General features: G+C 36.5%; 1 protein-coding gene across 5 annotated transcripts in view; it reads left to right on the top strand.

The window, feature by feature from the left end:
• TRIM23 (tripartite motif containing 23) overlaps positions 1-15252 on the top strand; it is a 35997-nt gene that overhangs the window by 2607 nt on the left and 18138 nt on the right. For all 5 annotated transcript variants that reach the window (XM_011940699.1, XM_011940702.1, XM_011940701.1 and 2 more), the window contains 5 exons: positions 4883-5045; positions 8880-9001; positions 11243-11521; positions 12084-12266; positions 13668-13883. In XM_011940699.1, coding sequence (XP_011796089.1) covers positions 4883-5045; positions 8880-9001; positions 11243-11521; positions 12084-12266; positions 13668-13883 — 963 coding nt within the window. The remainder of the gene's footprint in view (positions 1-4882; positions 5046-8879; positions 9002-11242; positions 11522-12083; positions 12267-13667; positions 13884-15252) is intronic.

The raw sequence follows: 15252 nt of genomic DNA, 5'->3' as shown, positions 1-15252 counted from the left end.
TTTGATACATCAGAGGCTCACCTTGTTCATTTTCATATTAACATGTAAAATGTTCCTGAACTGTGCAATAAAATAGCCCTTTCTGACAAAATCTTCATGCCATAATTTGTGGTAGCTATAGGGGTATAAACTGAAAAAACATCACTTGTCATTTGTATAGATGAAAGCAGTAAGTATTTATTGGAAGGTAAAAGTTGAAGTACGGCCGGGTGCAGTGGCTCAAGCCTGTAATCCCAGCACTTTGGGAGGCCGAGACGGGCGGATCACGAGGTCAGGAGATCGAGACCATCCTGGCTAACCCGGTGAAACCCCGTCTCTACTAAAAACTACAAAAACCTAGCTGGGCGAGGTGGCGGGCGCCTGTAGTCCCAGCTTCTCGGGAGGCTGAGACAGGAGAATGGCGGGAACCCGGGAGGCGGAGCTTGCAGTGAGCTGAGATCAGGCCACTGCACTCCAGCCTGGGCGACAGAGCGAGACTCTGTCTCAACAACAACAACAAAAAGTTGAAGTATATAATGCTAATACTGTGTAAAATGGCCTTGTGCTTGTGAACAAGTTGATAATTACATGGTTTTTATCATTAGAGAAAACAGTAACATAAAAATCTGATATGGCTAGGCATGGTGGCACAGGTCTGTAAAGCCCAAAGTGCCTGGGAAGCACTTTGGGAGGCCGAAGTGGGCTGATCACTTGAGGTCAGGAGTTTGGGACTAGCCTGGCCAACATGGCCAAACCCTGTCTCTACTAATAATACAAAAAGTAGCCAGGCACTGTGGTGTGGGCCTCTTAATCCCAGTTACTCAGGAGGCTGAGGCAGGAGAATCACTTGAACCCAGGAGGCAGAGGTTGCAGTGAGCCGAGATTGTGCTACTACATTCCAGCCTGGGCGACAAAGAGTGAGACTCCATCTGAAAAATAAAAAATAAAAAATCCGATATTATGAAATAACTGACATGTAAAAATGTATCACAGTTTCTTTTGCTTGGTGAGTCTTCTTAGGCCTTTTAAAATTTAGTCTGAGGCTGGGCACAGTGGCTCACACCTTTAATCTCAGCACTTTGGGAGGCTGAAGTGGGAGGATTGCTTGAGCCCTGGAGTTTGAGACCAGCCTGGGCAACATACTGAGACCCTACCTACAAATAATAATAAAAAAAATTAGCCAGGCATAGTGGCACATGCCTGTGGTACCAGCTACTTGGGAGTCTGAGGCAGGAGGATTGCTTGAGCTTGGGAGGTCAAGGCTGCAGTGAACCATGCTCAGGCCACTACTTTCCAGCCTGGCTGACTCTTTTTTTTTGAGAAAGAGTGAGACCCTTTCTCAAAAAAAAAAATAAATAAATAAATAACAATATAAACATATATAATCTGATTGATTACAGTTTGATTTACATGTAATAAGTTTGAAGCTGTTTTGACATTTTGTGAAATGTAAAATTAAGAGCTTTTTCCTATCTAGGGCTTTTTGCTGTTAACCACAATTCCTATTCATAGATACTGAGGAAATATTTTCTTGCTGTATTATTTACCAAGTTGATGCAAAATAATCTAGTAACTTTATTTTCGGACCTGTGTTTGGTTTGCTAATCAATGGAATTTTATTAGTGCTTTTTGAAAAATGCGGTAACAGCATAAGGAAGTTCTTTTAAATCTTATATAGTGGTGGGATCAGAGATACAGGATTGAAATGAACTAAACAAAATTTTAATATGGTTCTTTGGAGTTTATAAACAAATTTAACTTATTACAGTATCAATAGAGCATTTATAAAATGTTGCATTTATTTTATATCAAATTCTATTGTGAATTTTTTTTTTTTTGAGTCGGAGTCTTGCTCTGTCGCCTAGGCTGGAGGGCAGTGGCACAATCTCGGCTTACTGCAAGCTCCGCCTCCCAGGTTCATGCCATTCTCCTGCCTCAGCCTCCCAAGTAGCTGGGACTCTAGGCGCCTGCCACCATGCCCGGCTAATTTTTTGTATTTTTAGTAGAGATGAGGTTTCACTGTGTTAGCCAGGATGGTGTCGATCTCCTGACCTTGTGATCCACCCACCTTGGCCTCCCAAAGTGCTGGGATTACAGGCATGAGCCACCATGCCTGGCCTGTGAATAATTTTTCTATATTTAATTGAAATTTTTTTTTTTTGAGGCAGGTTCTCACTCTGTCACCCAAGTGAGAGTGCAGTGGCACAATCATGGCTCATAGCAACCTCAACCTCCTGGGCTCAAGTGATCCTCCCACCTCAGTTTTTTATTTTTTTGTAGAGACAGGGTCTCACTGTGTTGCCCAGGCTGGTCTTGAACTCCTGACCTCAAGCAGTCCTCTTGCCTTGGTGTCCCAAAGTGCTGTGATTACAGGTGTGAGCCACGGTGCCTGACCTAAATGGATTTGGTAACATGAAACTTTCCCCTTTTTAAAAAATGTAGGATAAATTGAAGTATGTGTATATATGAATAATAGATAGAATTATACATGGGTAGCTGTTCCCTAGCTGTTTCTCTTTCTCATGGGGAACTGATGTTCCAGTGTTACTGGTGTCCTATGTATCCTTCCAGGAGGACAGTACGTTTATACAACAATATAAAAAAAATTTGCTCTTTCCCCACCTTTATGCAAAAATGAGTATATTCTATTTATCATTTTTCTTTTTGTTTTAATCATATGAAATCATTCTGTGTGTACATGAAAAACGTCATCTTTCTCACTATCCTATATAGTTTTATAGTATTATGAATGTGCCATAATTTATTTTCCAAGCTGATATTGATGTATGTTTACTTTGTTTCCAATTTTTTGCTAATGCAAATGATGCTTTAAAGACTAACATACAGATTTTGTCACACATGTCTAATATGCTTGTAGGATAAATTCCTGCAACTAGAATTACTGAGTTACTTAAACTTGGTAAGTATTGACAGGTTGCCCTCCATAAAAGCTGTATTGCTCAATAAACATTTCATAGCAATTAGTAATGTATGAGAGTGTCTGCTTTCCCACATCTTCACTAACGAAGTGTTACCAACATTTTTGATCTAATCTGAAAAAACAGTATTTTGATGTAGCTTTGATTTGCATTTTTTTCTTTCTTTATGTTTTTGAGACCAAGTCTCACTCTGTGATCTTGGCTCAGTGCAGCCTCCACCTCCCAGGCTCAAGTGATTATCCTGCCTCAGCCTCCTGAGTAAACTGGGATTACAGGCGCCCACCACCATGCCTGGCTAATTTTTTTGTATTTTTGCTACAGAAGGAATTTCACCGTGTTGTCCAGGCTGGTCTCGAACTCCTGACCTCAGATGATCCACTTGCCTCGGCCTCCCAAAGTGTTGGAATTACAGGCATGAGCCACCGTGCCTAGCCTTAATTTGCATTTTTCTTGTTATGAGTTAGATTGAACATCTTTTCATGTAAAGAATTTTCATCATCTTTTCTGTGAACAATGTTTTGTTTCTTATTTTTATTTATTTTTCTCTTCCCAGACCCTTATTTACATTGAAAGACTAAATTTAAATTTCTTTTGAACCATAATAATATACAAAGCAATTATGTATTATCACTTCATGGTGAAAGATATTTGTGTCTCAAGCCCGAAGTCCAAGTTAATTGCGGAGTTAGGTTTAAAATCATAGTAGATTTAGTCTGATTTCTGCCTTGGGTTTTCTGTTTTTTACCTTGTGTTGTGTGTTTGATGATGTTGAGCTTAATTGTTTTTAAATTATTTTACTAGACTTTATGTAAGCACTAGGAACTTGGTATTTAAAATACCCTGTTCCTGAGGGTTTTTTGGTCCAACAGGGAAAGACAGGCTAGAAAACCAAGGTATTAAAGCATTTTGGGTGTTATGGTAGACGCTTATACACAGTACTTGGGGGCCCAAAGGACAAGTATAGTCCTTTCCTCAGTGTTAGCATGAAGAAACATGAAACAGTTTCTCATGTTCTGAGAACTGTAAGCTGTTGGATATAGTTGGAGCACAGGGTCAGAAGAGTGTGGCAGTGAAGCGGTAGGACAGGGACCAGATTGTAGCGGGTCTCGAATGACAGGAGTTTGAGGTATGATTGAATAGTACAGTGTGGGTATTTTAAAAAAATTAATGAAACACTACAAATATACTTAGAAATAAGTGCTGAAAGTGCTTTATTGCTATAAATACAATTTGTTGACTATTTATAAAACATAAACATATGGACTTGAGAATCAGAATATGCTGATAAATCCTTTCTTTTGACTGACTGTGTAGCCTTGTACAAGTCATGTGTCTGTAACTAGAATTAGATAAACAAACTAGTTTCTGATTCAGAGCTATATTTATTGATAGAGCACAGGAATTGAAATTTAAGGTGATTGCTTTTTTTGTCTTTGTATTATTTAATGTACATTAGATACTAGAAACTTGAAAGTTAGTTGTAGTCTTTTCTTAACAAGTTCTTTATCATTAACAGGGGTAATTGTTAGCACATATTTTAGATTATTTTTGTTGAAATTAATGATAGTTTATTTGTGTTGAAATTAATGATGGGTTAGGTAGTTGCAGAGAAATTGCTTAAGAACCCGCCTTCAGTAGAATTACATATTGTTTGTACAGATTCAGATGTAATGAGTAAAATCATAATTTTCAAAAGATAATGAAGATGTTAATTTACAGCATCTTTGCCCTTAACACTACTATTAGTATTTCAAAGATACTTCATTACAATATAATTTTGGCAGGGTCTGTCAGATGGAATGACTTGAAAGTGATTTAAGATTTTACAACCTACATAGTTCTTTTTCATGGAGGAATAAAGTAACAATGTTGATTCAGTATATTAGGTGAATTTTCTTATATACCTAAAATATGTATGCTTTTAAAATGGTTTAAGTAATACATCCTTCCTTTTCAAATATTAGGTGCTAGAGTGTGGAGTTTGTGAAGACGTCTTTTCTTTGCAAGGAGACAAAGTTCCTCGCCTTTTGCTTTGTGGCCATACAGTCTGTCATGACTGTCTCACTCGCCTACCTCTTCATGGAAGAGCAATCCGTTGCCCATTTGATCGACAAGTAACAGACCTAGGTAGGAAAAGTATTTGTATGGATTTAAGATTGAAAATTGTTCGTGTAATGCAAATGTCATAGAAGACAATTTCCTTCCACTTGATTTTTAGAATGATAAAATTCCCAGAAAGTTTCAGAAAGCCTGAGTTTCTATTAAGGTGAATAATCTTCAAGCTATAAACTATCTCACTCTTAGTTACTAATTTTATTTTGTCTTCTGAGATGTTTATATTCAATACTTATCTGTAAAGAGCTTTAAGACACCTGAGAAAAACATGTTACCCTGATTCAAATAAATAAGAATATGCATCACAGAGTGAATCATTTGCCTGAAGCCATTAACCCAATAAAACAATGTTTTCTTTACAAATAAATAAGCCAATAATGAAAATACAGATAAGTCATTGAGTCTCAGCATGTTTTTATTTACTAATATCAAGGACAGAAGTGTTTGTAGCTTGTGATAATTACTCTATTTTCTGTTAAAATGAGTTTGAAGGGTTTGTGGATTTTTTTTGGTTTTCTGTATACTTTTAACACTTGCTTTATATATTTCAAACTAAGTTATTTTCAGGTACCAGATTTGGAAATAATAGCATTTACTAACATTTGAACAATGATTTTACAAACATAAGTTTTGTAAGTTTACTCTTTTTGATAAGGGAGTTTTCTCCAAAAGAGTTTAAGGTTGCCATTTTTTTTTTCAGGTCAGTTGCACTATCTAAGACAATTTTAATATATTCATACTATTTTTCAAGTGGAACACATTCAAAATAATTTATCTACCAAAAAAGGAAGCAAGAGTACCTATAATTTTACGCTGGAAGACTTCAAAATGCTAAGAAACATGGTTTTAAAATATTTTCTGGAGAAAGAAAAGGGTTTTTAAGGTTTTGGTGATCTTTGATGTATATAAATAGTCTATTTCCCTGACAACTAATATAGGACAATAATAACATTATAGATAGCGTTAACTTACTAGTAGCCAAGAAATAGTAGGGATTGGGAAAGTCTCTGTACTTTTATTTGGTCTTTTATTCTGTGAGATATGCATATATCATACTATTTCTTTATATAAAACTATACTTAGGCCAGGCAAGGTGGCTTACACCTGTAATCCAGAACTTTGCAAGGCCAAGGCGGGTGGATCACCTGAAATCAGGAGTTCAAGGCCAGCCTGGCCAACATGGTGAGACCCCTTCTCTTCTAAAAATGTAAAAATTAGCTGGGCGTGATTACGCCTGTAATCCCAGCTACTCGAGAGGCTGAGGCAGGAGAATCACTTGAACTTGGGAGATGGAGGTTGCAGTGAGCCTAGATCGCGCCATTGCCCTCTAGCCTGGGCGACAAGAGCAAAACTCGTCTCAGACAAACAAACAAAAAAACTATACTTAAAGAAATAGTAATGTTTTTCAAATAGAGGATAGAACCTTCCTTCCACTTTTTTTTTTTTTTTTTTAAAGCAGAGTGTTACTCCGTCACCCAGGCTGGTGTGCTGTGGTGCAATCTCAGCTCACTGCAGCCTCTACCTCCAGAGTTCAAGTGATTCTTCCGCCTCAGCCTCCTGAGTAGCTGGGACTGCAGGCACCTGCCACCATGCCTGACTAATCTGTGTATTTTTAGTAGAGATGGGGTTTCACTATGTTGGCCTGGCTGGTCTCGAATTCCTGACCTCAAGTGATCCACCCACCTCAGCCTCCCAAATTGCTGGGATTACAGGTATGAGCCACCACACCTGACTCTTCTACCTTTTTGAAGAGCACTTTACCTTCTCTACATTAATACCACAATGTGAAGAGTTACTACCTCAATGTTTAACAAAACTAGAATACATCCATCCTCCTCTCTGACTTCTCTGAATTCTGAATCAGAATTCCTCTCTAGTGCAAGAAGAATATGAGTAGTTATTGATACTGTTCAGCAATATTGCTGATTTTCTTCTGCTCATATGGTGAAATTACACTTCCTTGCCCTCTTACACATCACTGTGTGATGTCCATGGATCAGTGAATTGTTTGCAGAAGTGAAGTGTTAGCATCCAGGTAGAAGTTGATAAGAGAAGGTTTATGATTTTCAAAGTAAATTCTTCTCCCTGCTTCAGTGAGGTGGTCCAAATGATTGGAGGCTCGGTAGCCTGTGTCCCTGTTTGTGGTCAGTGGGGAACAGTCTCTCTTGTCTTCCCTAACCCCTGAGATGTTGCATGAGCAAAAAGTAAATCTCTGTTGTGTTAAGCCATTGAGATTATGGAGTTGTTTTGACACTTACAGAATTCAGTGATAAATATTAGGCACTACCTAGTAATGCTAGAAGTTTATTTGTATGTATTCATTATATAATGACTGGATATTTAGAAAATTGTCACAACTGTATTTTTAAAAGATCACTTAGTGTACTTCTTAACCTTTATGTAAATAGAGAGAACTCAACTTGTTGTAGAATATGTGTTAAAAATTAAGGAGAAAGCCTTCTTGGGGCAAGGCTGAGGATAGATATGTTCAGTCTAGTTTTTTTGGGAGAACTACAACATGGAATGGCCTTTTTTTTTTTTTTTTTTTTTTTTTAAGAGCCAAGAGGAAGGGGAGCCCTGCAGGCAATGACTCCATCAACCTTTTATATATTTATTCATTTAATGAATATGTGTTAGGTGGCAGCTATATCAGATGGTATCTGGTATTTGTTGCATAGGAGTTTACCATAACAAATATTCCTTCTGCTAAAGGATCTGACTTTTATTCATAGGTTTAGGAAGAGTTTGTATGTTGTCCTGGGTTACAAAGTTATATGTATTTCTTAAGTTGCTGCAAAAAGTATTTGAAAATGCTTGTTTTAGCATAATAGTAAAAGTCAGTGACAAAATAGGACTTGTAAAATTAAATGATAGAGAAATAGGCTGGGCACAGAGGCTGAGGCAGGCAAATCACTTTAGGCCAGGAGTTTGAGACCAGGCCAGCCAGCATGGCGAAACCCCGTCTCTACCAAAATATACAAAAAATCAGCTGGGCGTGGTGGCACGCACCTGTAGTCCCAGCCACTTGGGAGGCTGAGGCACGAGAATGGTTTGAACCCAGAAGGTGGAGATTGCAATGAGCCGAGATCATGCTACTGCACACCAGCCTGGGTGACATAGCAAGACTCTGTCTCAAAAAAAAAAAAGTAAGAGAGATTTAAATAACTTTTTTGAGCTGTGGCAATATATATATATATAACATAAAATTTGCAATTTTAACCACTTCTAAGTTTAGTGGCATTAAGTTCATTCATATTGTTGTGCAGCCTTTACCACCTTAATTTTTTTAATGTGTATTTAGATTTTTTTTTTTTCTTTTTTGAGATCGAGTCTTGCTGTGTCACCCAGGTTGGAGTGCAGTGCTATGATCTTGGCTCACTGCAACCTCCACCTCCCGGGTTCAAGTGATTCTCGTCCCTCAGCCTCCTCAGTGGCTGGGTTTACGGGCGCCTGATGCCACACCTGGTTAATTTTCGTATTTGTAGTAGAGATGGGATTTCATCATGTTGACCGAGCTGGTCTTGAACTCCTGGCTTTAAGTGATCTGTCCGTCTCAGCCTCCCAAATTGCTGGGATTACAGTCGTGAGCCAATGCGCCTGACCAAAAAATAATAAATTTTAAAGTGTGTTTCTACTTGGAATCCTGAGGGATTCTTCTGTTTTTTAAAAGAGAGTATTAACAAAGCAATTATTTTGGTATTAAATAATGGGGAAAATTTGAATTTTTCAAATTTAGACATTATTAACGACTGAACTATATGGATTAGAAATTACTTTTGAGTTATGGGTAAAATGATTAATAGTCCATTTTGTTAGATTTAGTTTTTGTTTTTATATTTATTCTAGGAGATTCAGGTGTCTGGGGCTTGAAAAAAAATTTTGCTTTATTGGAGCTTTTGGAACGACTGCAGAATGGGCCTATTGGTCAGTATGGAGCTGCAGAAGAATCCATTGGGATATCTGGAGAGGTATTGATCATACGTGGTGAAATATTTGTTACGAGCATGAATTTTTCTTTTAATATATGCCATTATTAGCACAATATTACCTCATTTATTTCAGCAGGTAAATTTCTAGAAACACAACTTTTCATTACATTACGGTTCTGAAGGCCAACACTATTCCCAAGAGAAAAAAGTAGAACTAGAATTATTTGAAAATACTATGCCTAAACTATGCCTTATGTGTGAACTTTTTTTTCCCTTATCATAATTCAGTTCTACCAAGGATAAAGTGAAAAGAGGAAGAAGATTATAGAATAGTAAGAAAGATAAGTAAGCAACAGTAGAGTAGAGGATGCAAAAGTAAATTAGTCAACAGAAAAACTCAATGAGAGGAAGTAAAACTCCATGTAAGAGGCCATTTAATATATAGGGAAAAATGCCTTAAAGATAGCAGTAGCTTCTGAGGGAATTGTTCCTATTCTATCTTCAAGAAAAGGTTAAACTTTTTATAGATGTACTGTCTTTATCCATACAGGTAGATGTCTGGTAAATATTAGAATCCATGAACACTGGATTTTTTAATAATGTAAAAGTATATTTTTAGCACTTACGTATTATTTGCATAGCTGCACATATGTACTATAGGACATGGCTTTCATAGGCTATTATGGATAGAAATATATTTGGAGTAAATACCAGTTAATGATTTTGGTGATCAACTTGCAAACCACATATTTGTATGAAGAAACAAAATGTCGGATTGCTTTCTGCTTCTCTTTTATTAGATGATGATTTCTTTATACTAAAGTGAATCAGTGAAATTAATTTCAGACTGCAACACTCTGTTTTCTAAAATTTCTGCAGTTCTTTCATGTGCTAAATCTGTAATCTTTACTTCAAAAGATATTACTGTTAGCTAATGTTGACTTTATAATTTATAATTTATTTATTTGTCAGGTCTGGAAAACAGAAGACCTGAATTTTTATGGTACATATATACACTTCTCATAATTGCAAACAAAACTCTTCCACTTTGGATTCATTTTTTATTTAATGTGATAATGAATGACACCATTGATGTATTTAAACATTCTTCTTTTTGAAAAAATTTATACTAAATTTCTCCCCTTCCACTTATGGCCTTTTAACATTTAGTAAAAGTGTTCAAAGCATTCTTGATTATCTGACATGTAATTTTTTATCTACTTGAAATAAAAATAATTATTTAGTGATTATTTTTTGTAATTCCTGAAAATTAGAAATAATATTTAGATGCTTACATATAGGTTTTATTTGTTTATTAATTGTTATTTTTTAAGACAGAGTCTCCCTCTGTCACCCTTGCTAGAGTGCAGTGGCGTGATCTCAGTTACCTGCAGTCTCCGCCTCCTGGCTTCAAGTGATTCTTGTGCCTCAGCTACTTGAGTAGCTGGAATTACAGGTGTATACCACCACACCTGACTAATTTTTGATGTTTAGTAGAGATGGAGTTTCTCCATGTTGGCCAGACTGGTCTCTTACTCCTGGCCTCAAGTGATCACCTGCCTCAGCCTTCTTAAAGTGCTGGGATTACAGGTGTAAGCCACTGAGCCTGGCCCTTTTTTTTTTTTTTTTTTTTTTTGCTTAAATCAGTGGTTTTCTGCCATGATTGTGCAATAGACTCACCTGTGGAGCTATTAAAATACGTGGTGTATAATTAGAAAAATATACAAGTCTAGGATTCATCCACAACCTGTTGAAATAAGAATTTCTCAGATTAGAGTCCAGACAACTATGTTTTTAAAAGCTTACAGCTAATTCTGATGCATACTCCTACATTTTCTAAATAGTGTTTGTGCTTCTGTCCTTCCTATACATCATTATGACAACTAATACTTAAAGCTATGGGGTTCTATTTAGTATCAGATTTTTGTAGTTTTAAAAAAAGACTTTTGACTTCTCTATGGTTTAGTTTCTTTTGTGTGAAGTGACGGGATTTGGTGGAAGAGATCTTTGCACCGAATATGAATCTACGAGAATGGTTTTATTTTTGGTTTCAAATTCATAACATATATTGATCAGTTAATCTTGGAAATAGCTTCTTACCTGTAGAAATGAATGCTTCTCAGATGAGTATTGAATGACCTTTGTGCTTAATGACCAATATATTTTCATATGTAAATATTGGTCAGTAAAGCAAAAAAGATTATGGGATTCTATATTTAAAAATTTGTCATGTTATACTGATTGGGTTCAATTTTAAGGCATTAATTTTTTGTTTATCAGAGCATCATTCGTTGTGATGAAGATGAAGCTCACCTTGCATCTGTATATTGCACTGTGTGTGCAACTCATTTGTGCTCTGAGTGTTCTCAAGTTACTCATTCTACAAAGACATTAGCAAAGCACAGGCGAGTTCCTCTAGCTGATAAACCTCATGAGAAAACCATGTGCTCTCAGCACCAGGTGCATGCCATTGAATTTGTTTGCTTAGAAGAAGGTTGTCAAACTAGCCCACTCATGTGCTGTGTCTGCAAAGAATATGGAAAACACCAAGGTCACAAGGTATGAATTTAATTATTGAATTATTAATCAATTGGATCACTGTAGCTACTTTACCAGCTCAGTATTTGTTTTCACTGACCTGATTCTTTATTCTGAAAGTAGGCATTGAAGAAGAGTTAAGTGATGAATGATTGTGTTTGGTAGCATGAAAATAAATGAGAGATTTAATTTCTAAATGTTATTAAAAAAAACAAAAAATTTCAAAGAGGCATCATGATTCTTCACAAAAAAATAGCCTTTGAGCAAGAAACAAACATTCTCTTTGCTTGCATGTTTTCATAATGCACCAGATTGTTTGACAATATTTATGTCTGTTAGCTCTTAGGATGTAATTTTAGAGATAGTCTCTTGGTTTCTTGTTTAGCAATAAATGGACTTCCAAATTTTAAATTACTTCTTTGCAGTACAGTTTTCTTATAAAGGAGTGAAAGTAAATTATAGTATTTTTCTGTGTTATAAAAGTTACTTGTGGCTGATGCTTTTTTGTATTAATAGGGATTTAAGTCGTTTTTTATATTATTAGTCAATACTATGAGTTCTTTTCTCATGTTACATTTTATAGCATTCAGTATTGGAACCAGAAGCTAATCAGATCCGAGCATCAATTTTAGATATGGCTCACTGCATACGGACCTTCACAGAGGAAATCTCAGATTATTCCAGAAAATTAGTTGGAATTGTACAGCACATTGAAGGAGGAGAACAAATCGTGGAAGACGGAATTGGAATGGCTCACACAGAACATGTATGGATTTTTTTTCTTCTTCCCCTTTCTCATTCTTTTTTGTTTTTCATATTTTCACCTTCTACTAAGTATTTAATGAGCAATTACAATTTGCTAGTATTGCACCAGTCATTAGAAAGTTTTTTAAAAGTCTCTGTCTTTAAGGAACTCATTCATCATGGAACAGAGAGAGTTTTAAATGTGGTGAATATTTTATGGAGGAGAAGTACAGGGTGCTTTGGCATCACAAAATGGGCAATGATTTATGGAGGTCAGAGAAATCCTTATAGAAGAAATGATGTTTAAACTGAGATTTGAAGAAATTCAGTCAAGGAAAAGAGCAGAATGGGGAATGAATTGTCCCAAGAAGGGAGCAATATGTTAAAATGTTTGGAAGTGAGAATTGGCCATATTGTAGAGACTTAAAGAAGCTCACTAGTTAGAGCTTTGAGTATTGAATGGGACATGACAAGAAAAGAGGATATGGAGAGTTCAAAGCCAAATCATGCAGGATCTCGTCAGCCATGTTAATAAAGAGTTCAGAACTTAGTTTAAGGACAGTGATGAGCCATTGAAGAATTGACATAGGAATGACATGATCAGATTTTCCTTAAGAAAGGTTGTTTTAAATGTAGAAAATGAATTGGAGGAGCAACAAAATTGGAAGTAGGTAGACCTATTAGGATGTTGTTAAAGTTTTCTAGTTAAAATTCTAGAGATGCTTATGGCCTATAATATACTAGGGTAGAGAGAGTGGACACAAGTCGATGGATTTAAGATTTTAAAGAAGTACAATAGATAGGTCTTAGTGATTAATTGTTAAGATTGATTGGATAGGTAACTTGGAGGTGATGAGGCATGATCAGATTCTGTATATATTTTGAAGTCAGCAGAATTTGCTAACGGAGTAGTGGGCTATGAAAGAGAGGTGATCATGATGACTCCAATTTTTTTTTGCTTTCATCCTGATGGATGGAGTTGCCATTTACCAAGATAGAGGCAATTAGGTTTGGGAATAGGGGAGACTAGAGATTAGGCATTCCATTTTGCTTGAGATGTCATTTATAAACAGTTGAATTTCCAATGTCTGTGCATTAGGGGAAAGATCTAGCATGGAGATTTATATTTTGGAATTTAATATAGATGGTATTTAAACAACATCTTGCTCGGTCACCCAGGCTGGCATGCAGTGATGTGATCACGACTCACTGCAGCCTTGACTTCTGGGACTCAATCAGTCCTCCCACTTCAGCCTCCTGAGTAGCCGGGACTACAGGCACATGCCACCACGCCTGGCTAATTTTTTCTATTTTTTGTAGAGACAGGGTTTTGCCATGTTGCCTAGGCTGAAATTTTAAATATTTCACAGGTAAAATCTTTATTAACATTACAGTTACTTAAAATTTATTTTCATTTTCTTAGGTACCAGGGACTGCAGAGAATGCCCGGTCATGTATTCGAGCATATTTTTATGATCTACATGAAACTCTGTGTCGTCAAGAAGAAATGGCTCTAAGTGTTGTTGATGCTCATGTTCGTGAAAAATTGATTTGGCTCAGGCAGCAACAAGAAGATATGACTATTTTGTTGTCAGAGGTTTCAGCAGCCTGCCTCCATTGTGAAAAGACTTTGCAGCAGGTAGGTAGTTTAAATGTGGTTAGGGTCTTAGTTGTAAGTTTAAGTAGATAATTACCAGAGGTATACATTAGTGTATTTTATTATTATTTTGTGTCTGCTGTATGCAGTAACTTTGTGCTTAGGACATGGTCTGCAACCTTGAATTATTTCACTAGTGTGGAATTATCAGTGCCCTCTCGTTCATGTGCCCTCCCCACCTTGAGCCATGGGTTCTTGAAGCCTTCTAACTTCTTGCCATTCTTCAGTTAATGCCAAGTCCTTTTACTCTTCTTTGCCAAGCATATATGCCCTTTTTTTTTTTTTTTTTTTTTTTTTTTTTTTTTTTGCTTGGAGTGCATATATCTCTCTTTTCTTATAGTGGAAATCTTCCTGCTCCTTCAAGGTCCAGCTTAAATGTTTGCCTTTCTTTGAAGCTTTCTCTTTGTTGGTCTTTTTTTGAGTGCCTCTCTAGCATGTACTGCCTACCTCTGCTGTAATTCGGTAGTTCTTCACTGTTAGAACAAACATATGTTTTGTGCTGGTTGAGATACCATAAGCAATTTGTTACCCAGTTTGCAGATGACTTACTTTTTAAATAAGTGAGGCTCAAAGTTATTCTAACACAAATGTCAGCCTTATCCATTTGTGTTTTGGATCTGTTTTCCTAAGTGTGAGGTATAAGGATAACTATTGCCCTAGGAATTTCAGAAAAGCTGCAGTCTGTGTTATCTTCACTGATATATTACTGATAATTTTGTTGATTTCAAATCATTGTAGGCTAAGCCTTTTACCATTGTAGAGCTTTTTCTCTTAAGTATCTGATTACCCTTACTTACATGAAAGTGGCCAGTCTATAGCTTCATCAGTCTTGGATTATCATTGAGTCCTTACTACACTGAATTGTAACAGTTGATATGTATGCTATTTATTAAGTTGATTTTCGGCTCGAAACCTACTCTTCTGTCCTCTGCTTTGTGATACTAGGGGAACTCTGTAGACCTCGTAATTGTGTTGCCAGCTGGACCCATGTTAGGTACTGTCAAGAGGGGGCATAGTTACTCATGTTAGGAGACCACCCTTCTCGGAGGTTTGAGTTTCAGCTCCGTGAGCCCCTCCTGCAAGTTTCTAAGTTTTAATAATTCTAACCTCTTCCTTTTATTCCCTCAGCACTGGAAGTGGTAGCTATATTATTTCATACAATTGCTACCTCCATAGTACCTCAGAGTTCCTTTTATCCTTTTAGCTACCTAGTTAGTAACTACACCTAGTTAACAGTTTTTATTTTAAGTTCTTTCTATTCAAATAGTGGTGTGATTTGTGTCTTCTGATTTGACCTCGAATGACAATATGCCTGTGTGTTTTAGATGCCGACCTTGTTCATCTTTGATGT

Source organism: Colobus angolensis, unplaced genomic scaffold (genome assembly GCF_000951035.1).
Source record: "Colobus angolensis palliatus isolate OR3802 unplaced genomic scaffold, Cang.pa_1.0 Scaffold192, whole genome shotgun sequence".
In the NCBI taxonomy this organism is placed as follows: Eukaryota; Metazoa; Chordata; class Mammalia; order Primates; family Cercopithecidae; genus Colobus; species Colobus angolensis.
This window is presented reverse-complemented; position numbering and strand designations above follow the sequence as displayed.